The sequence below is a fragment of the Gobius niger genome (assembly GCF_951799975.1).
Source record: "Gobius niger genome assembly, chromosome: 10".
In the NCBI taxonomy this organism is placed as follows: Eukaryota; Metazoa; Chordata; class Actinopteri; order Gobiiformes; family Gobiidae; genus Gobius; species Gobius niger.
The window spans coordinates 12,124,108-12,148,381 of NC_136861.1; the positions used below are offsets into that span (position 1 = coordinate 12,124,108).

The 24,274-nt window shown below is 40.5% G+C and overlaps 2 protein-coding genes across 2 annotated transcripts in view; one reads left to right on the top strand and one right to left on the bottom strand.

Moving 5' to 3' along the window:
- Positions 1–6,389, top strand: part of LOC306968936 (serine/threonine-protein kinase SBK1-like) — a 28,217-nt gene extending 21,828 nt beyond the window's left edge. Inside the window, exons 3-4 of the mRNA XM_079564522.1 lie at positions 2,758–2,960; positions 5,267–6,389. Coding sequence (XP_079420648.1) covers positions 2,758–2,960; positions 5,267–6,076 — 1,013 coding nt within the window. The 3' untranslated portion in view covers positions 6,077–6,389. The remainder of the gene's footprint in view (positions 1–2,757; positions 2,961–5,266) is intronic.
- Positions 6,390–14,097: 7,708 nt separating this feature from the next.
- On the bottom strand, positions 14,098–23,442 carry LOC306969434 (uncharacterized protein). The gene is made up of 7 exons (XM_079565055.1): positions 23,092–23,442; positions 20,386–20,572; positions 18,196–19,825; positions 16,353–16,446; positions 15,766–15,815; positions 14,635–14,699; positions 14,098–14,551 (listed from the first exon to the last, which is right to left on the bottom strand). The coding sequence occupies exons 2-6, from the start codon at positions 20,568–20,570 to the stop codon at positions 14,664–14,666; spliced, it is 1,995 nt and encodes a 664-aa protein (XP_079421181.1). The 5' UTR covers positions 20,571–20,572; positions 23,092–23,442; the 3' UTR covers positions 14,098–14,551; positions 14,635–14,663.
- Positions 23,443–24,274: the final 832 nt, after the last annotated feature.

Below are 24,274 nucleotides of genomic sequence, written 5' to 3' on the forward strand. Positions count from 1 at the left end.
CATTTCACTCAGCTGTCCCGCCTGTCTCCTGGTGCGCAGTCCCAGAGCGGTTGCCCTCCTCTGCCCTCTCCCAAACAGTTTGCTCAGGGTAAAACGGCACGTATCCCGCGCTGAGACGGTGATATTGGAGAAATGCCCTGTCCTGTCTCCACTGCAGCATCCCCAAAATGACTTTACCTCAGCTCATGTTGGCGGCTGCAATTATAGATGCAGACTTCGAGAGGATACTTCTAAACTAATGGGAGACTCTTTTGCATTTCAGAGCATGTTTTTTTGAGGCCTATATTACATTTTCACCCAGTTTTATACATTCGACTCCATTAAGATAGACAATATTTTAATTTGCTGAGGAAATCCTATTCCCTATCTAACTACAGGCTTTGCTAATTGCAGCGCAAAAAAACAAAATTTATGGGGGTCTCTTTATATTGTCTACGGATATTGTCTAATCTATGCATATTTTGGAGCCTCAGCTTTGATATTTTACGTTTTTTTTTGTTTTTTTTTAATATGTCATGTAATATGTCAATATGCAAGACTTAAAGGGACTATACAGAGTTTAAAAAAAAAATATGTATCTTCCTCCCCCTACATGTTCCAACAATGTCCTAATGTGTAGAATGAGCCCAGACCTGTTCACCACAACTGCCTGTAAAATCCTGCACTGTCACTCAAAAAGGTGTTGATTCGGGTCTGAAGTGCCGTCATGCACGAGCTTAATATAGAAGGTGCAGCTACACGTATGACCTGAGGTGGCAGTAGTGAGTATAAAATGGCTAACTTGCATCTAACCCCTTTAAATAGTAACAATGAAATGCAGAAAGAGCTGGTGAAAATCTTGACGAGGCTCCTCCTGCTGGCAGCTATAGGAATAATTTTCTTAAAAAACAACCAGCCAGTGAATGATAAATACATGTCGAGCACAAAACAGCTCAAAATCAATTATGTTGGATAATGGGCTTTAAAATATTTTTGGGGGTTTGAACTATGACACAATTGTAATCAGGAAGTACAGAACGAGGCACTGACACTATAGAAGAAGAAACGGAGAAACAGCTTTGTCCGAGGATTAACTGAAAACTGTGTGAATGTTTTGAAATACCACTCCAGGTCTGTCTTTGATGACAGAACATTAAACTATGGTTTAAAGGTGCACTATGCAACTTTTTATGTCCAAAAAAAAAAAAAATTGATATTAGTGCGGTTAGCTTAGCGCCTTTACTTTCTATCCCGGTGGCTCTTATGATGTTTCAGGATCAATTTTATATCAGGTTTTTTAGGATTTCTGGTAGGTTTTCGGAATGGAATGCATATGTAACCATGGATGCGGTTCAATCAGCAGTGAAAACCCAAAGAACAATTGATCCTGGAGCATCGGGATGGTAAATAATGGCGCTGTGCTAACCACCCAAGCAGCCGCTGGGTCACTGGAAGGTCAAATACACATTGATGTCAACTTTTTATCTTACATAAAAAGTTGCATAGTGCACCTTTAAGCCTCAAGAAAGTCGATTTTGCATATGTTCACTTTAAATGCAGTTTTTTCAACATTTGTTTTTTCTCGCATAGAGGCAACGATGACTTTTTTTTTTTAAGTGGCACCTCCAGATACCACTCTTTTTTTTCAGAATGACTTGTTGATTATTGTTGTTGAATTCATATCAATGAATCAACAGTATTTTACAGTTTTCTTTCAGTAAAAACTAGTCAATCAATCAAAGTTTATTTCTATAGCACTTTACAACAACACTTGGCAGACCAAAGTGCTTTACCCTAAACCCAGGGTGTAGTTGTATATTTCAAATGTGTATAATTATTTTTTTAAGATTCAATTATTGATAATGTGCACTGTACATATTCCCATTTCATATATGCGAGAGTGCCATTTCTGCTTAATTATTCCATTCTTTAATTTCAAGCCTTTGTTTCTCACATTACTTTTTGAGCAACTGTGACAGTGCAGTTTCTCTTGCGGATCAATAAAGTCAGTCTGAGTCCAGGACAGTCATTTACCAAGCGTTTGCTCAAGTGCAAAACAAGTAGTAAAATGCAAAAGTGGATCAGCAGCAGAGTCATATCTGCATTTTCTACTCACGCGGCATTCTCTCATTTACATATCAGATTAGGGGCCCTAATACTGCAATTCAGGATATTTCAAATGGTAAATTAGGTGCAACTTTCAAATTGATGGCAGTAGTTTGAAGTTTTTTTTTTCCTATTCACCTGCAGTTTCTCATCCTAGTGTAATTTTGATTCAGTCGTGATTTTGCAGCCCTAGTGTGGAATATTTATTACTGTTCTTTTCAAACCATTTGTTCGCGTGTGAGAGGGTAGACCGGGCCGAGTCTCCGGAGCATGTTCCTCCAAATTGCTTTTCCGTGTTGTCACCAAATGTGCTTTTGTGCATGCTTTGATTATTACAGCGAGAGAATTGGTTTCCTGAAAGCCGGAAATGTAACTTGGCTTAATCTCCTCTGCTGTGTTTACAGATGTGATTATAGCTCCAAAGAACGGTCCTTCAACGAGCCTGCACTATTTAAAAACGGAGGGAATAAATAAAATAAATGTCAGGCCGCACTTGAGGCGTAATGATTCATTGCCAGTCGTTTTAATTAACTTTCGCACAGGCAATTAAGAGTCGAGGCGTAAATCCCCAAATGGTTCAAAACAGAACAAGAAGCGAAGAATGGGATTTTAACGTAGCCTCACACATCAGTGGCTTTCACTCTCTCACCTTAATGCTTTCCCGTTTCTCAGGGACCAAAATGGCGCTGAAGTTTCTGCGTAAGAAGACGACGAAGCTGAAGAGTTTCCTGCGCGAGTACAGCGTGTCCCTCTACCTGTCGCCCTGCCCCTTCATCATCAACATGTTTGGGATCGCCTTCGAGACCGACGAGTACTACATCTTCGCCCAGGAGTACGCTCCGGCCGGCGACCTCTTCGACATCATCCCGCCCCAGGTTTGAACTTATTTATTGTTTTGTTTCACATAGAGAAAAACATCTGATATTCGATCTTGATAATTTGCCGATACACTGTGCAGCCGTAGTTTCAGATGATACCACTATTTCCTATACATGCGTTTCCAATGACATCACGATAGTTCCGGCGGCCATTTTGAATACCGAAGTAGTATTATGCAGGCTAAACTAAATCATCGAAGAGGAAAGAGACAACCTTTCTCTGTGATTTTTACAGTTTGTCATGTCAAGAGAGTCTCAGTCGGAGTTAGTGTTTAAGCTGTTCAAGACTTTAGCATGCTACTGGTTAGCAACTGCCAATGGCTTCAACATGATGAACACGTGTGTGGCTCATATCTATGAACACAGAGGAAATACTACAGTAACAGCTCAGCTCTGACCTCTGTCACAAGATGTAGCAAAGGTCTGGACTGTGGTTCAGGGCTTTCTCTTGGAGAGGTTGGAGCTGAGCTTTTGAAGCTAAATGCTAACCGGTAGAATGCTCGCATCTTAAACACAGACTCACTGGTTTCTTCACATAAACGTGCGTCTCTGGGGCCGTGTTTTTACTGTTATCTTGAGCAATGATTATGAGAAAATAAAAATGCCACTGTAAATCAGTTGTCTTTCATTTTCATACTGAGTAGAGATATTGTAACATGTGGTAGTGCTACATAATGCTACTTCGGTGTTCAAAATGGCCGCCATTTCAACAAAGGTCACATGACTGAAAGGCATGTATGTAAGTGTTGTGTTTAATTGTCATATTTGTTAAATTGTTTGAGGACTTTGTGGTGTGATTGGATAAGACAATAATGTGTTAAACTATTCTCAGGCTCAAATCTTTCTGTTCTCTACTGTTTTCATCCAGGTATTTCGGAAATCGTTTCTGAAATTGCCAATAGCCAAATAACTATGCAAAAAGACACACAAACCTCTTATTGTTGAATACAGGAAAGCCTTACAATCATGTCTCAACAGAAGTACATTACATAATATTTAGTATTTTGTTTGAGCTCCCAAATGTTGGAAAGGTAGCAGTTGCCATGGAAAGCTAAAGACTGAAGCTTATCAGGTTTATTGACTGATCCAGAGCTGTATTATTTGGATCGCACAGTGTATGAAATAAATGAATACATTTGGACCATTTAGAGAAATTAAATGGCAAACACATCTTTCTGTACCTCCCACCACAAGCAATTCAATCAACAAGAAAAGTGACATTTATGGCACGGTGCCTTTCTGTGTGGACGTGGCCTTTCTGTGTGGAGTTTGCATGTTCTCCCCGTGCGTAGGTTTCCTCCGGGTACTCCGGTTTCCCCTACCACAAAAAGAAATAAAAAATAGATTCCCCTCTGGGGCCAGGACTCCCCTGAAAAAGAGATTCTTAATCTCAGTGGGACTATCCTGGTTAAAAAAAGGTCAATAAAATAAATGTACAGTTGTAGGAGTAATAGTAGTAGAAGCAGTAGTAGAAGCAGCAGTAGTAGCAGTTGTACAAAGCCCTCGAGGATCTGTTCTCAGTGTCGGAACAAATCGGAATTTTTAACTCAAAGCTAACTCTTAGTTGGCTTCTAGTGTCATGCTGCTACATCATCTGCATACCCTCTATAGTGGTAGTGTTAGCATCAGTTTGCTGCAGCGGGTGACAGTGGCTCAGAGGGTAGAGCTGTGCATCGGTTTTATACAGCACTTTTCTGGACACTCAAGGACGCTTTACATCGCATTATTCATTCACTCCATACTTGATGGTAGTAAGCTTGTAGCCACAGCTGCCCTGGGGTAGACTGATGGAAGCGAGGCAACCAGTCTGCGCCATCGGCCCCTCCGACCACCACCAACCACTCACTCACACACTACATTCGCTAGGCTTCCAGGTGTTACCAAACGGTCTCCCATCCGAGTACCGACCAGGCCCTTCCTTGCTTAGCTTCCATGGTCTGACGGGATTGGGCAGAGCAAAGGCGGTATTGCCACAGTGGTGATTCGAGTCCCATTAACATTGTAAATTGAGTGGCAAATCAATGAATAACAATGCATACTCGCCACTCAATTTGCAATGTTGATGGAATGCTAACTGCCATGCTATCGCTAAGTTATGACATCACATGCATAAACTCTACTAAACTATAGTAATTTATCGAGTGAAGAGTGATTGAATAATGACTAGTGCTTTGAAAACAGGTCAAAACAGGATTGTAAAGCGCAATGCAAGTGTAAACCATGACTGTTGTTATTGTAGTAGTTATAGGAGTGTTGTTGTGGTGATATTTTCTGCACGCCCTCACTCTCTCCTCTCGTTTCAGGTGGGGCTCCCTGAAGCTGTGGCCAAGCGCTGCGTGCATCAGGTGTCCATCGCCCTCGACTACCTCCACTGCAAGAAGCTGGTGCACCGCGACATCAAACCCGAAAACATCCTCATCTTCGACCGCGAGTGCCGCAAGGTCAAGCTGTCCGACTTCGGCATGACGAGGCGCGCGGGCTCCCCCGTGAAACGCGTCAGCGGCACCATCCCCTACACCGCCCCGGAGCTGTGCGACACCTCCCGAAACGACGGCTTCTGCGTGGACTACAGCACCGACGTGTGGGCGTTCGGCGTGCTGCTCTTCTGCATGCTCACCGGGAACTTCCCCTGGGAGAAAGCGATGCCCAACGACGCCTTCTACGACGAGTTCGTGCGCTGGCAAAGGCGTCGAACCGGGACCGTCCCGTCTCAGTGGAGGAGATTCACGGACGAGGCTCTGCGCATGTTCCGCCGGCTGCTTTCCATCGAGCAGGAGCGGAGGTGTTCGGTCAAGGAAGTCTTCAGCTACTTCAACCAATGCTGGATGCTGGACACTGAGAACGGGAACGTGAGCAACGCCGGGATGGCGGCCGGCGCGCCCCAAATCGACATGATCACCTCCTCGTCGGAAGAGGACGTGCTGGTGGACAGACTCAAGCAGCAAACCTTGTCTCCCGCTTGCGTCGTGGCGAAAGACCGGCTGCTGATGGAGGCGCACTACACCTCGGCAAGCGGGTCGCCGAACGCCAACCAGAGCTACGAACGGGTCAACAGGGAGAACAACGAGCGAGGGCGCCTCCTGGTGGCCACCCCCATCGAAATCTGCGTGTAGATATCGCGTGCACGGGCATCCTGGGAATCTCACAACCACACGAGTAGAAGTCGCGTGTGTAGAGTGTGCTGAGCCTCTGAAAATTAGGCGGTATCTTCTAGAAGGCAAAAAAGATATTGGGTCGTTGAGGTCCCAGTACGCTTTGAAGCCTCACTGTGGATAGAATTCTTTCTTATGAAGATGTGCAAGGAAACGGCAACAGATCTGTAACTAGCTCCCGATGGTTCGACATGGATAAGGCAGTAGTCTCCAAAGCTTACAGACAAAAACGGTCACAATGGACAGCTCAAGCAATACACTGAAATGGATGGACAAGAGAAGGAAGATGTGTCAAAAGACGTCACTAGAAGAGACTGGCCGATCCGCGATGGTTGTTGTAGCCAATAGCACTGGTTTATTGTTCATTTAACGTTTTTTTTAATTATTATTTAAATATTTTTTAAAACCATAATTAGTATTTATTTGTTCACGATTGCACAAAAATGTAATGTTTAAAGTTTAGAGGTGCTCTGTGTAGTTTTTTCGTAGCATATTGTGGACAAAAGGTGCAATCTAAACTTGAAGGCTGGTGTTGTCTTTGAATTAAGCAGAGTAACAGTGGGAATACGGGATGAGAATGTAACTATAGATGTATAAAATATTTGTTTTTTGCTTTGCGTCACAACTGGTTTTTTGCCAGTTTGCTTCAGGTATCCGGCTTTCACACGTAACGATATTGGCTTTGTTGTTGTCGACACTTGTAAAGGAAGTAGCTATGGTGTTAGTGGTCAGTAAAACCTTTTCATTGAAATGACTCGTAATTTGGAATTTAGTTCCTTATTTGACTATAGTGTTGAATATCTACAAGTAGGCTGTTTGCTTTTTGGGAATATATTGATTTATTTTTGTCTTACTGCAAGTAACATTTCAGCCAACGATAAAAGATATTTCCATGAAATAATCGGCATAATTTACTGGAAACGCGACCATACAAATCAATTCAAGGGGTAATTGATTTCGGACTGTGCCATCAAAACGGCCAAGTATTCTGGAAAAGGAGTGCATTCTGTAATAATAAACCAAAGTAGATTTTGAAATGTAAAATACTGGAGTTAAAAGCATACACCATAGTGTTTGATGTAACTAACAGCAACTTAAAAAAAAAAAAATGTTTTGAATCTCTGGACAATTTTGTTAGTTCACTTAAAATCCAAAAAATGACATCTATTCTTTTAGTGGACACCAACTGCAAAAAACAGAGAGACCATTATATTACAGACTACAGTAATACAGTAACATCAGTGTTGGGGAGTAACTATGCATGTATTTAGATTACTCATTTATAGTAACTGTATTCTGGTTACTCCTTAATATGAGAGTATTTAGAATACAGTTGATTTCCTAAAATCTAAGGAATGCATTACAATACTCAGCTATTACATTGTAGCTTGACATTATTATGTGTGTATAATTGTACTTTTACTCCCTTCAGGAGGACACATAACAACTGTCCAGGGACTCCAGATGAAAAATAGCCCTTAGGCTAATTCTGGCATATTTACATGTATAATGTGTATTAATATGCATTGTCCCTATAATAAATAAATAAAATAATAAATAAAAAAAATATTTAATTAATTAATTATTCTTTCATGATGACCTGCTTATGCTTCTAAAAGAAAATCAAGATTCAAACGCCTTATGGGTTGAATCAAACAATGGTGCTGTGCAATCATTAAAAGCATGTTTGAGTTCCTAATTTGTGGTAAATGAGTTCATAAGAGGCGTTCTTTGAGCACAGCTTCGTGTTTCTAATTATACGTCGAATGTATAAACATAATGCTATTCAATGTGAAAGTATTCAGAATAGAATACATTTTAGGCAAGTATTCAGTATTCTGTAACTACATTCAATTTCCAAGTATTCTCCCCAACACTGTTTAACATTTGTTAATAGTTATTTTGCAAAGTCCAAATAACTTAAAGGCACACAACGTAACATTTTGTTGCCAGCAACGCAAAATTGACTAATGACGAGCGACACAAAAAAAGCCATTTCTGCTGTGGGTAATCCAAGAAGGATTTGGATGAGGACTTTACCTTTTTTAAACCTCATATTTGGCTGCTTTTAGTCTCCATGGAGACGCTCCCTATAGTCTTTGTTGGTTATTTTTCAACAATGGAAATATCTGTTTTAAAATAAATGCTTGTACTTTATTGGGTGACATGTTACGCGGTGGGGCTTTAAGTTCTAATGTTGCAGTGATGATAAAAGACTAGTGAAATAAGTTTTTAAAAAATAAATAAAAAGGAGTGTGCACTGTTGAAACTATGATAAAAAGATATCTAGTCCCTCTCTCTGTCAGCACTCACATTTTTTGCACTGTGTATCTTAATTAGAACATAAATCTGGCTAAGGGAGCATCTTGTATGCTACTTTTGTAGCATACAAGGTGCTACAAAAGTCTACATAGAGCACCTAAGCAAATTATCATCGAATTACTGTGGTGTCTCATGAAAGCACTGTATAGTTGCCATTTCAAACTTACGACTGTTCAACCCTTGATGCCTAAGCAATGTGTAAAGTAGCAATTACCAACCAATGGCAAAGCTGTTTTAGAATAGGGAAAAAGCATGTTGAAAGTTAAAAAGGGAATTGCTGCTAAGTGGAATAATTGAGTAATTGAGGGGGAAAAAAGAAGTGGTTTGTAAAAAAATGAAATAAAATAAATTGTACCCTTGAAATGTGAAAAGATCTGAACATGTTTTTGGATTCTGGGAATATTTTTTCTGTGTTCTTGTTAAAAAAAATGTGCATGTTGTTCCTTTCTTGTGGTGAATTTTTGTTGGAATAAAAAAAAAACAATTGAAAAATCTGACTCTGGCATTTTCTTTTATTCAGTTATTACAAAATAAAGTCTCTACTAAAATTGGAATGAGCGTTGTGGATTTTTGCGTGGGTTTTGTTTTTCTGTTCTGTATCATTTAGGAGCAATTTTAATGAAGAAGACTCATGAACCTAAAGTGTGAAAGGTGCACTTTGCACGTGCCTGATGAGCTCGTATGTATTGTACATTGGCGAGTGCACAGGTTACGTTGTAACCCTGGTTCTCTCAGTGAAGAGACCATCTCAACCAAACCAACACAGAGAATCGGGAATGACCTCATTGCCTGTCATGTGGTAAGTAAGTAATGTTGCTTTATGTAGCACCTTTCAAAGACAAAGGTCACAAAGTGCTTCACAAAAATACAAAACAGAAATACAAAGTACATTTACATTTACAGTCACAAAACGTCTTTAAGACACACCTGCCTTTGCTTATAAAGTGCATGCACCGGCTTGCACTGGTGATTATTTGATCGGAAAATGTCTCCGAGCGGTCTAAAAAGTGGAGAGATCGTCTCTCCACTCAGAGAACCACAGCTACAAGGTAACCCGAACATTCTTTATTGTGTCGAGACTGTCTTTCCAAACCTTAGTTTGGGGTAACACATTAAGACACCTTGCGAGGAGACTGTACCTGTACGTCCCACAACAAAACATTTCCGATGGAAAAATTTACTTCACACAAACATGTACAGAGCACACACCTGGCAGGACAGGGCCAGACACTAAGGCCAACTTGAAAGATGTAAGGCTGTCAGGAGCAGTCCAGTAGATGCAATATTTACTCCAGCGCAAAGTAAGAAGCAGCCACATGGAATGGCTGCACAGAAAGTGGACTACAGAAAGTGAGTCTCCAAGATCACTTGGGATCAATTGCGAGTTCAGAAAGAGCGTGCGAGAGGGATGCCATACTGGCTGCAGGCTTAGTCACTGGAGCCCCAGAATGGGACATCAGAGTGGCCAAGGGAGGGCGACCAACACGTCCAGGAGCACACTCACCCTTCTCTCACACAGAAATGTTCTACCCAGCCTGAACCCTGGACCTTCTTGCTGTGAAACGAGAGCTCTAAGTGCTATGCCAGTGCTGTACTTCTTGGTTTGTGAAATAGAAATGTGGAAAACCAGTCGACTGGATTTGTGCATTTCTCAGGAAATGGATAAATCATCTAAGCCACCTCCTAATTCAAACTCTCAGCATCCCACAAACACTTGCACCTGACAAACCAGTGATTTAGAAATAATTATATGCCGGTCTGAAACCCAGTAATTGATACACAATCTTTTATAGGCAGGAGAACTGCAGAGAACTAATGGATCTCCAACAATTGGAGCGCATCCGTGAAAGACGGCCTGCGTTTCACTGATGCTGTTGTGTGAGAGGCATAAAACAGACCGAGTGCAGCTCATTTACATGTTTTTGCTTTTATGTAGAGGGCTGTCTTCAGAAGTTGCACCTGCAATACGCTTCTGAGAGTGAGAGAGACAAAAACAGAGAGAGAGAGAGAGAAGTGAGTGAAACAGACAGAGCAAGAGCACACGAAAAGAGAAATAGAGAGTCACAGGAAGGAAAACAGGGTAAAGTATAGCCCAAGTAATTATGTCATTACGATGAAATTACTTCCAAGTTACTGAAGTGTGTTGAATAAATCTATCTGAGTACTAGTGGACATAAAACAGAACAGCTTTCTGATCAGGCCCCTGGTCTTCTTTTTAAAAATCTATTTGTTTTAAAACTGTTTTGATCTGGAGTTGCTGCATTTGGTCAGGTCTTGGTTCTACAACACTAAGTGCCCAAAGAGTGAGATCATCTGAACCAGAACATCCTGAACGACCAGGTTAGTCCATCAATAGGTTTCTCCTTCAACAATGCCAGGATTCCTCGGGCTCACATTGTGAAAGAGTGGTTCAGGAGCACGAGACATCATTTTAAACACATGGATTGGCCAGTCTTTGGGTTGGGCTGGAGAAGGCTTTGCGCAGTGATCACGCTTTCCCATCATCAATAAAAGATGTTGATGAAAAATGTATGCAACACTGGATTTGTATGCAACACTTTTGACAGAAACAAAGCCTCATCGAATGTGTACTGTTTTCAAAGCTAATACAAAGGCAGGCCAACAAAATATCCAAGCATGTCGCCATTTTTTTGTGCCGACTTTCTTTTAGTCTGGGAAAGTCAATGACACATCGCTTTTTCTGTTCTATTATATTAGCCAGACGCTGGTTGTGTTGGGTGTGTGGTGCTGTTTTGCGTTCTCAATGTGTTTAAAAAAAAATCGCCCTTGAATAGAGAATAAGAGAAGAGAGTAAGTAAGGGGAAGAGAGACAGAACCACAGATAATAAGTCAAAACTGAATCCGCACATTTCTTCATTAAACACTCAATCACATTAATTCAGTTCAACAACAGTTTTAATGTCTTAAATTAGATTAATGACAAAAAGTGCAGTCAAACAGGGCAAAACCGAAACCCCTCCCTTTTTACTAACAACTTAGGACCATCTTTTCACACGGACACAAAGGACACTGACAACAAGCTGCACCAGGCAACTTCACGTCAACAACCAAGTCAGTACAGGATTAAGAAGTGTAGTTCGGTAGGTCCAAAAAGGGATACAGAAAATGACAGTAGTGTAACAACTGAAGGACAAAAAACCTCAAATAAAAAATAAATCTCCAGTTTTGGTTTGATATTTTGAAATAACTGCATCTGAAATGGAACCAAAAATATACATATAATCTTAAATGCAAACCATTTATCATTCATCTTAACATTTCATTGATTGAAACCAATATGCCCTTGTCGGGATAATTTATCTATATAAATTACAATACAGGAAACTTAAGGTCTGAGACTCTTATCTCAATATATGAATATTTTTGAAAACATGAGTGGTATGGCAATCGTTTGCCACAAATCATTATTTTTTTGAACAAAATCTTGCTCAGCGCAGTCTGAAGTTACATTAAATTAAATCTCTTATATATTAGGATACATACATTTCAAAGGAAGATCATGGTTATATATAAATAAACAAATGTGATTTTTAAGGAGACCATGTAAAGTGCATGCAAGATGAGGACGCAACTTAGGGTTTGTGCCTTAAACATCAACGACATGTGCTCAATATAAGGGAGTCCAAAAGGTTTGAGCTAAAATTAACTCGGTAACTTTTAAATTAGTTTGGTTTATCTACAACCTTTTACTTCAATCACATCCCCAACTTATTTTCCCATGCTTCGAGGATACATGAGGAACTGAATGTGCCATTTGGCGGCGTACAGTCGGCACGGGTTTAACCAAGATATTTCAATACAAAGTAGGAAAACACAATTAGTTTCGAGGTAAATGTACCTAAATGCTCGTCTATCTTGTCGGATATGTTAATGAATTAAATTGTTTGGTGCTCAAAAAGGAGCTGCATCTGTAAAAAACTTTACACAGAAATGCAGAAAGTCTTTGGAGAGCTACGCAGGGAGGACTGGCGAGCTCTTCTGTTTTCGAGAACTTTAACGTCTTATGAAGATTGGCCAAACAATCAATCAAGCACAGTCCCCATTCAACAAAGAAAAGTATTTTGCTTGCTCTACCCATCTCTTATTGGTTTAAAAGGTTGCATATAACCAATGAAAAAGGTCATTTCAGAAAGATATTTTAGCGACTTCTGCTACTATCAAGTCAGTCAGCTCCTCTGGACGTTCAACCGTTGCCCATCTGAGCAAGTGTAATGGACAGACTGTTGAATGAACGTTATAGAAAAGTGTTACAAAAGTGTAGAAAGCAGCAGACGGTCCACAGCATACGAAGAAATGTTCATATTTACAACGTCTTAAAGTTCTTCTTAACTTGAAATGATGGTGAACATTTGTGGAGCGGCTTAGAGGAAAAAAAACAACATAGCTTAATAGGCAGTCAACGTTTTGTTTAGAGATGGGAATAGTGAAGAATGTTAAAATGTTCGAATACTTCAGTGTGAACATTAGCTTGAGTAGTTTCCATATAAAATAATCTCATAAACTCATGATCTGTCAAAATGAACATGGTGGTCAGTATGAAAAAAAAAGAGTTGTCGAGCAGAGGAGTGAGAAGCAGCGCCATCTTTTGCCAAATCCAAAATCAAAGCACTCAATACCGTAAGAGAGGTCTGCCATGAGTGAAGCAACAGACTATTCTCCTGCTGTGAAGAAACTATGCTCGGCAAGGCAGAGATAAACCATTTCCAGTGAAGTCTCTAAGCTTTTAGTCCGGTTTTGCAGAACAAGTGGATCAGTATGGCACATTTTTCATTGTCTATAACGATATAGAAGATAAATATTTCCTCCGCCTTTGGCCCTGTTCTTTAAAGTGGACATGTCATGCTTATGAAGCCCAAAAATAGACTTAAAAAACATATCTTGGGTGCCTCAACTTTGATGGAGCGCCTCCTGCTGGCAGCTATAGGAATTATTTTCTTAAAAATTAACTTCCAGGTTGGATACAGCGTAGTTAGCAGCACGCGATAAACAGGACGGCTCAGAATCGATCATGTTGGTTATAGATACAGACGGCATCTCGTCATAGAAGGGGGCGTGGCTTCACCGAGGGGGAAAACAGAATCTTTGGAGGAACAGTTTTTCACTCTTTTTGGCCATTTTCTGGTGGAATATGAACTTATTTATCACATAAACACAATAAGGTCAACTGTAAATCAGGCCCATATGGGAAGTGAAAAAACAGCAGTTGTAGCTAGCGCTAGCTGACCGCTAGCATTAGCCCGATGCTAACATGTAGCATCATGTTTGCATTCTCCGTTATTTATGTATTTATGGGCTGTTGAACCACTTTGCTCCGCTCCATGTCTTTGTATCTTTATTTAGTAGAAAACTATATTCATAATTCAGCATTGGTTAAAGTAGTTTTTGAATAATTAGAGAAAGTTTAGATTTTTCTCCAAAATGTTTTCCCCCTTAACTGTTTTCAAACAAGACCATATATGGGCGAGTCCAGAGATGCCGTCTGTATCTGTGGGCTTTAAAAATGTGAGACAGTTTTTAGGTTTGAACAATGACGCAATTCGTATCAGGAAGTACAGAACGAGGCACTGACACCGTAGAAGAAGAAACAGCTTAGTTTAACAGATATGTCCGAGGAACTGTGTCCAGGTAAGTCTTAAAACATGGTCTAAACCTCAAGAAAGTCAAATTTGCATGACATTTCCACTTAAATGACATCAGATTGACTCATCTAATTTTAAATCACATGATCAAATCTTCACATTAGCTACAATGATGCCATGGGCGTTTCAGCGTGAGAAAAGCGAGGTGTGGCGTATGTTACTAGACCAATGTGAGAGACCTGGAGTATCTGAAGCTGAAAGATAAACCAATTTCACATGTTTTAGTGTTATAGTGTCCTTTAAATGGACCAGCTTATGTAGGACGTCTGTATTTGAGACGCAAATGTGCCATAATGACCTGACCTGCTGTACCAAGTGGTTCTTTGAAAACGCGTTGTCAAACACATCGTGGAAAATCTCAGCAGACAAAACGGCTTCAACCACAAATAACATTTATATGAAGCTATAAAAGAGCATAGCTGCGGTGCTGCCCTGAGCCTGTCCACTCCGTCATCTGAAAAACAGACACAACATTAAATATCAAACACAAATCCAATCCAGACGCAGAATGGTTTTTGAAATAAACAAAAGACCTACCAACACGAGAGCTGCAGACGACTGGAAGGTCATCTCAAGTGCGGTCTGTTCACACATGGTTTGTTCTGTGGATAAATACACATTACAATTACATTTTCTTAAAAAATATATGTATAATGTGAAAGTTAAAAATACAATTCAAAATAAGGGTTAGGTCAGATATGTAGGATTTATAGAATATAATACGATAAATGCTTTGTAAACTTTAGTCACCTTTCTGTGATGAAAAAACACTTTTTGCATGATATATTAAAAGTTGTTAATGGGTTTTGTTTTTAAAGCAGAACTAAGTAAGTCATGCCCCTAGAGGCCATAAGCGCCACTGCAGGTGTCGTGGATGTTCGTGCTTTTTACTCATTAATTGTCCATAAGAGTAAATACTACACTGACAGAAAAGACAAAGGGAGACAGGGATATTGTACATCAATGGAGATCATTTTTTTCACTCAAACTTGGCTGTAAATACTGTTTATGTGGCGCTAGCCCACAGTTAGCTTTGCCCGTTAGCCTGCTAGCTTCGTCTTCGTAATTCTAATAGTGTGTATTGGTGACTCTGGGTCGGAGGCAGGGTAAGCTCCAAGTGTGGTTTTCTGGCCATAGACACCAGGGGGAGATGACAGACTCCCCAATCATCCCATTAACACATGTATTACCACCAGAGCAACTACGAAAAGGATTTATTACAGTAAACAAGTTCGTACTGCTTTAAACCTATTATCCAATCAAACAGCCCACATACCCCCTGTTCTTGGGATCCTTTGGCTAAAACTGAATAAAATACATAATGGCGCAGCTTGCGTTCTGTTGTGTAACTATGGTAACTAAATGCTGAATTTTCTACTTGTTTTATAGTTTTTCTAATGGCTGAGTCGATCCACGTGTCTTCTCTCACAGCACATATTAACCAAGGGCACTTTAATGTCTCACAAAGGTGTCTTAAGTGGAGACAATATTCAAAATGATGTGCTTGATGTTGGTCAGATGAAAGGTGAACGTTTGTACATTTCTTTCCAAAACTGTGTCTCTGAGTTGTATTATCCCCTTCTCCAAATGAAATTATGACATGAACGTTACCTACAAAGTTGAGGAGCTAACTTAACAAAGACTGAGTGAAAGTTTAAATGAATTTACCTTATGATCTGGACATCTCATGGAGAAGTTGTCTTCATTCAAGACACACCCTGAAAGGGGACATAAACGGTGACATAATGAACAGCTTTGGGAGTATTTTGGACTAAGTATAGCCCCGATGGTTTTTGGCACCGTCTGAGCTGCTCACTGCAGCAGAAAAGTCATTCATGTATTATCAAATATTCATCATGCATTATTAAAGCTTTATAACCTACTTTCCGAACCTTAGCGATGGCATTTCATGTTTTATAAATCAAAATAATGTGCGAATGGAAAGAAATAAGGGTAATTCAACAATGATGTGTAGAAAATGGCTCGAATGGTTTTGCAATTTCAGCGCAGAAATGATGAATTATGAACATACGGAGAATAGTTGAAAATAGATGAAACCACTGGACTCTGACTCAGAATGTACAGATCCGCGTTGACTTGACAGCTTTTTTCTGCCGCCGCCGGTGACTAAACTCCCGCCCGAATTAAACATTTTCACAGGCGGCTCACATCACAGCATCACGGACACGAACAGGACGTACAAAAATAAAAACCTGCGCTGATTTAAAAGCCCGCTCGGGTGAGTCACGCTGTACCTGACTGAACGGCGCAGCAGAAGTGGAAATTTCTGGAGCAGCCCTTTTGGAAGCAGCCCATGATCGCGCCGGTCCCTTGGCAGCATGAACATATCTGTAAAGCAGAAGTAAAAAGTGGTGACCCAAATAATCACTTCAGTCAAATTTAAAAAGGACTAACCTTGTCTTACTCTATTTATTGGATGAAATGCTCTACAGTGTGGCTTTAGGCGGCTTTGTTCGCTTGTAATTACATGAAATAGCAGGAAGCGTTTAATCAGTTTAATCAGTTTAATCAGATGAATAAATTAAAGGATTCAAAGTCTGATCTGTGGAATAAGCCTCAACCAAATGTGAGTCCAGCTGCTCAGACAGTTAAAGCGTGTAGGCATTTGTATCATTTATAAAACAAAGCACTTCATTTCCTTTCCTCTAAAATCCTACGACTTCTGGTGATGCTCCTTGTGCATCAAATCTACAATAGAGGGTGATCTGGATATAGAGAAGGAGCCTGTCCTAGGATTCACTATCAAACAGGCTACTAGAGGTGAGGTAGCACCACCTACTGGCTGAAACGCAAACCAGCAAATCTAAAAAAAAAACACACCAGGCCAACAAACAGGGATTTAAGCAGTTAAATTAAATCTCAAGTGTTAGTTTCCCTCGGCAACCGACCTACCAAGGGTCCCAACTCCTTTGACAATTATGGAGTTGCTAAGTGTGGCAGCTCACATGACAACCATGAAACATAATTTGGAGTAAATATAATTCTGTGTGATTTTAATCTATTAACCCCCACCCTGAACCGAGCACATTTGCTCCAGTTTGGCTTTACCCAAATCTAAAAGCTTCTTGAAAAATGTGTCAAAATAGCAACAAGAATAAAACAAAAATGAGGATAAAAAACATGACAAAGAAGTGATGAAAATGTGACGAAAATGTGATAAAAACATCACAAAAGTGCAACAGAAAGTTACGGAAAAGTTACCAAAAAAAGGTACAAAAACGCAAGATCCGTTTAGGTGAGTTTTGTAGGTCTTAGCTTTCAAATGAAGTGTTACAGTACTGGCCTTTTCGATTTGGGTAAAGCTGCTACGAAGATTAGAGAGAGAAAATGCACTGGGGCGGGGATTAAAAGGCTAAAGAGCATTGTACGATGAAATTCAGCAAAATTCCATTTTAAGTGAATACAACTTAAGTTTCATTGGGTGAGGAAGTAGAGTGATGACATCATTAGGACGATAGGCCTTCAAAATTAAAAAAAAATTAAAAAAAATCTAATGCTGTTGTGATCAACTAAATTGGGAAATTCAATTTAGCATATTGAAAGAGATATTCTATCCACATTTTGCATTAAAGGTGCATTATGCAACTTTTGATGTGGAAAAATAATATATATTTGTGCGTATTTGACCTTGTAGTGACCTGGTGGCTATAGGAGTCAGCATGGCGCCTTAACTTTCCATCACAGAGGTTTCTAGGACACTCCAAGATCAATTGTTTGGAAGGTTTGCACTGCTGATGGACCCTCTCACCAGAAAACCTACAAAACAATTGATCCTAGAGCCTTGTAGAGACCACATGGACAAAAGTAAACACACCCAGTTGAACCACTCATGCAGCCACTGGGTCACTACAAGGTCAAATACGCATAAATATTACCTTTTCACAACCAAAGTTGCATAATGCACCTTTAAATATGAACTCCTAAAGTTGGATTTAAGAACAAAATAAAAAGTATGAAAGAAAGAAAACATACTTTTGTTTACAGATTAGCGCAACCTTTCAAATTGCTATTTACATTTTTCTTGCAGCCCTCGTGCAATGTCTAATGCAAATGGTTTGATAAATGTGTGGTTGTTACCGTCTGTTGTGCGAGCAGCGCGGCCTCCTTCAATCCGTACAACTTCCCTCTGACCAGGAAAACTCCCGTCGACCACACGCCACAGTCCTCGTGAACCCAGCACTCCTTCGTCCCGTTCTCGAGCGCTTCGGCTTTTGGGCTTTGACTTTGGAGCTCACTCCCTGCTTCGTGTGCGTGGTTCTCATTGTGTCCACTCAGCATCGTCCTTGAATCTGGCGCCTCCGAAAAAGCGAGATAGTACGGCCCGTGGAGATCGCCGAGCGCCTTGACGTTCGCCGTGTGACCGCATAAGCTGCACTTCAGGAACTCGTCGCGCTTGTGATCGGAGCCGACGCGGCCCAGGTTGTAACAGGAGGTTGTGGGTACGAATCCAGTAGCGTTTTGACTGGCGGCCGGCCTGCTCTGAGCCTCGTCCTCGTGATAGTTGACCACGGTGCACGTTTGCTTTTCCATACGAACGAACGGCGAGAAGTTATCAAACTTGCGCTCCCTTTTCTTCCTATACGCATATTTGAGTGCGAGTTCAGGCTCGATGGGCGGGAACAGAGAAGATGGTCCGTTTTGCTTGAATTTTCGTTTCCTTTTGCGTCTTTTGGTCGGCATCTTTACTTTCACAGATGCCTCTTCTTCCTCTTTAGGTAGTACTCCGTTTTGCTTCGCTGACCGTAACTTTTTTGCCTCTGCAATCGCCGGTGTGCTTTTCCTCTTATTACCAATGCATTTTGTGTACACAGCTTTGCGTTGAAGCGGCTCTTCTCTTTCTGGCGACCGAGATGGAGATTTCTCTTGCGTCGTAGAATCTCTACTGGACTTACGATTACAAACTTTACTACTCATTCTTTGGGAATTTTTTGGCGGGGGAATGGATTCGTCCGAGCTGGAACTTCTCGCCACGAAATCCAACACGTCATCCGAATCGTAGCTTTCATTGTAAAGCCCTACCGCGCTGTTTTTGACTTGCCGCCTCAAATTGCGCCGCGGTGTTAGCGGTGGCGTGTCGCAAGATGATCTCCTAACTCTCTGGCTTTGTCGCACTTTCGGCGGCGATTTTTTCCTCGCGTCCCTTTCATGTGATTTCCTTTCTTTCAGTTTATTCTTGCTTTGCGATACAGAAACTTCAATGATGTCACTGTCGTCGCTCGAGGCCTCACCTGGCGACTGCTCGGCGTAAACTGCACTGAGGTCGGATAGCAGGACTATGGGGCGCGCGTGGTGAATGGGGATGTCGATGGAACTGTCCGAAGATTCCTCCGTGTAGGAGCTGTCGCGACTCGGGGAGCTCACGGTTTGAGGTAGGTGATAGAAGCCCCGCCCCTCTTCCAATGAGGAAACTGTGGGGGACAGCGGCTCGACTATGTGCGTTACGTTGTCCTGTATAAAGGATGTGCATAAGAGAGGCTCTTTAGCCGAGGAAACCAAAAATATAACATCGGAATCACTATCGCTGTCCTCCTCCTCTTCATCCTCTTCCTCTCCTCCGCTGCTTTCGGGACCCGCATCGCCGCTCTGCTCGTAAAACCCTGAATGCCATAAGTTGCTCCGGACTTGGTCGTGATACAAGTCCAAACCAGGAGTGAGAGGGGAGTTCATGAAGCTTCCCGGGTCCTGGTTTAAGTCAGAGCGCAGGGAGCTGTGGGGGAATCAGATTCAGAATTTATAAACAGGACCTTTGATGAAGACTTAAAATGACTTTCTTGAATTAATGCAGCACTAAGTAACTCTTGCCCCTAGAGGCCATAAGCGCAACTGCAGGTGTCGCAGCAAGTTGCGATTATTTTATTTATTAATTGTCCGTGAGAGTAAATACTACGCTGACTTGGTGGAAATACTGTTGAGTTAGCTTTGCCCGTTAGCCTGTTAGCTTCTTCTTCGTGAGTCTATTAGTGTGTATTGGTGGCTCCGGTCCGGTGGCAGTCAAGTTGCAATTGTGGTTTTCTGGCCAGAGACACCAGGAGGAGATGAAAGACCCTCCAATCATCCTATTAACACTTGTATTACCCCCAGGGGAACTACGAAAAGGATTTTTTAAGGTATTACTTTAATTAACTGTATGCAATTTTAATATGAAGTTGTGCACACACTTTTAAGACCAAGTTATAGCAAATAGGGAAATGCAGTGTAAAATAACAAAAAAATGAAAAGCGGGATTAAAAACAGCTAAATCTACATATTCAAAACAGTTGGAGTGACCTGGGTCGGTACGGAGAGGGCAGGTCGGGGCTGCAGTTCTGGGGCTGGCGGTGGTACCACTCGGGTTTCTTAGTCATGTCCAGCGCCTGAGGCTGGGGCCGGTGGCTGTGGGTCAGACGCCCCACAGGGAAGCCCTTGGACAGGTCCATGAGCAGAGGAGGAAGCCCCCTGGAGGACACATCCATAACTACAACACAGGCAGAGACAGATGTCAAATAATTACTGCAATGAATAGGGAATAAGTTTGAAGGAACAATTTCAAAGTTCTGCCTTATACTTTGCAAAGTGTGAAAAATGTAGAGAGGCCCATGATTTAGAACTGAACAGATCTGATGAAGTGAAACTCAACTGACTTAAAATGATTTTGCCTGAGTGTGAAACAACATTTTCTGGGAACTCAAACATGTCAGAAAACAATAGCAACAACTAAATTTTACATCTGAGAAGTTTTCCCTTTGATAAAATGTACTTTTATTTTAATTTTGCATAAATATAAATACTGTCTGTAAATATTATGAACTGTATTTTTTTATGTTTTTTGTAGTGTTTCGTAATTGTATGTCTCGGGAACTGCTGATGGAAAGAGCTAAAATCTGGTACAAAGCATCTTTTCATGCTGATTAATGCTTTGTACATGTCCCCATGAAATAAATAAAATAAAATAAACTGCTATTGGTCCTTGTGTACAATTGTAATGTTAATTTACAGAAACATTGATATGATTTTTGTTTGCTTCGGTTCTAAACCTGTTTAAAAGGGGACAACTTTAGGTTGCCAGATCCTAAACCAGTTTATAGTTTCAACTTGTCCCCTGAGAGGTTCAATTTCTTGCTGGTGCAGGCCCCAATCATTTAATAAAGTGACTAAATCCTGTGGAGTTTTCAAATGGGGTTTGGCTTGCCCATATCTGCAGAAATTAATTAAAATGGAATTTAAAGCAACTCAGGTTGAATTGTGATTGCTGTGCCTGCCTCTTAAACAGGTAAGAGTGCATTCTACGATATTACCTCTAACTATTAGGGCTGGGCGATATGGACCAAAAGTCACATCCTGATATATTTTGGTTGAGTATCGATATACGATGTATATCCCGATATTTTTTCCGCAAAGTGAGAGCTATACCTGATTTTACTTCTAGAAATTGAATGAAAATGATTTTATCCTCCTTTGGCATAATGTAAACTCAAACATTTGTGGGGACAACGCCGTGCACCATATTATAAAAGATCTGTGTCAATTTCATGAACTTTTTTTCTAGCATTTTTGTGCACTGGACCAATCTCCATTTATATTTATAACAAAGTTACTAAACAAAATTCCAGAACTGTGGGACTGACTTTTAAAAACAAATTATGGGACATTGATAAGAGGCTGATCTTTGATGTGTGATGTTTTCATATTCATGAACCCAGCCGTCAATGCCTTTGGGCATGACGTTTCTACTTTAAAGTTGTAATAAAAATAAATAAATAAAAAAATATATATAAAGAGATAACAAAATAAAGTGCTCAGTTTAAGAATAAGATTTCTTTTTTTATTAGCTTGAGATGACCTGTTTCTGTTTGTTACCTCAATAGCTTATCTGAATTTGAAATATTCCGATATACATGATATGGTCTAATTTCATATCTCATTTAAAAATATATCGGCCCAGAGCTACTATTCAAATTATAAATTGTCAGGAAGGTTTTCATTTATCTTACTTACAACAAATACCTTTATACTCTGATTCGCTACATTTCTGTCATTTTACAAATCACTGCAGAATTGTCAGTACTTTCTTGCATAACACAACGTGGTCAGCTTTGTTTTAAGATAATAAACAATCACTCATTGTTTTGACTAGGGCTGAAACAACTAATCGATTAATCGACAACTAATCAATTACTAAAATAGTTGTCAACTATTTCAGTAATCGATTAATCGTTTTCTAATGAACACAGACTAAAATAGAGCAAAAATGACATGAAAATTATGTATTTTGGATGAAAACCTACTTTATTTTTAAAGCTAGGGTCTGCAGTGTTTTCTACATTGTAAATTTCATGAATATCTGTCTTTGCCTCGTCCAATCAGAGGCAGAATTAGCACAAAGAGCCTCCTACAAATGTTTACTTTAAGTTTACTCCATCAACATGTCCTCAAGCGGCGCCACTTTAGCTTTATGTGGTCAAAAAATTGAAAAAATACAATTTCCATGCACCTTTCACAGCCAAGCGATTAATCGATTAATCGTGAAAATAATCGGTAGATAAATCGATTATCAAAATAATCGTTAGCTGCAGCCCTAGTTTTGACCATCATTTTGAATTCATAATGCTGAACATTTTAAATTGAATTAAGTATACGGACCAACAAAATGGTAAATTTACTTGTAATGATTGAATTTATAGCAACTGTTTAAAGTTACGTGTTATATGTATATCTAAATGTCTGTTTGTTTGTTTATTTATTTGTTATTGGGATCCCCATTAGGGTAGCGACTAGACCTCCTGGGGTCCATCACTGCATTATGGAGATGTTGTGGTAATACAGGACTCCTTCGGGTGTTTGTAAGTCACTAAAATGACTGGCAGCTAAAATCACTTTGATGTACGACTTTATCCTCGATGCAGCGGCTGAGGTGAATTGTCCTGACACCTGTAATGACACACACAGTGACATCCAAACCCCGATTTCAAAAGTTCAAATTCGTCGGGCTCTTACCCAAGAAAGAGGCAGCGGATCTCGGATGGTCGCCCCCTTCCTGCGCTAGAGCCGTGGGTTCGGGACGCCCCTGTGCCTCTGAAACTCGGGTACCACGGGGGGACTTTTGGCTAACACACCAATCCGGACAGGCCCATCATTATCGGATGTAAACAACAGCCACGGCTCGAGCTAGTTAGCCGCCTAGCATCAGCCCGTTAGCCGCGCAGATGCGAACGTTAACCGTAAAGCGGAGGAGACCCAGCGAGACGAGGACGAATGATAAGCATTATGACATTAAAGCGTGCTAGATACGCCTCGTGTTTCAAGTTGTCATCAGTGATACGTTTATGTAGCACTGTAAAGTTAATGTGGGCTAAAAATGTGCCAGGCCGGAAATGCAACTAGAGAAAGATTCTGGCTTTCAAAATAAAACCTATCGCATTTAAACCAGATATCATCATTTTAGCAATGGAAAAAATGTGTCTTACAAAATATACAATATAGGACCATTAATGCAAATTCATTAAGCATTGGTGAGTTTGTTTTGTGTTTATTACGAAATTAGCTACAACATTCTCGGTGCAGATAATCTAATGTGGTAACTATGGTAACTGTGAAAATGTAATGGCTGGACTCTCAGCACCGTCAAATGACTGTCTAGTGAAGGTGTCCAAAAGTGGTGACAATATTCAAGACAGCCGTATAAGGTTACTGTGGCAGGGAATCTAATCACTTCCAAATAATGATTGGGGAAATCATTTGTAAAACTGTGGCTCTCGCATTAAGTTGGAGGCTATTACAGGCCCCTGCTCTCCGAATGAAATGATGACAAGACATGAAACCTATTGAAAAGCCCATATGCACATTATAATCCAGGGGTGTCAAACTTATTTTGGGTCACGGGCCGAAATTCAGCTCCTACGGCGGGTCACGGGCCGCATATAAAAGCATTTTTTCCAATAAATGAATAATAACTTTAGTAATACATTTTTTAACTGTGTTATGAAGCACTTTTTGGCCTTTGTCTGTGAAAGGTGCTATATAAATAAAGATTACTTACTTACTTACTTACTTACTTACTTACTTACTTACTTACTAATAATAATAAGCTGTGATTTGGTCAAAGCCCCAACTTGACTGTAGTTTCATTAGTAATAACGGCTTACACTTGTATTGCACTTTACAAGCCTGTGTCACAAGC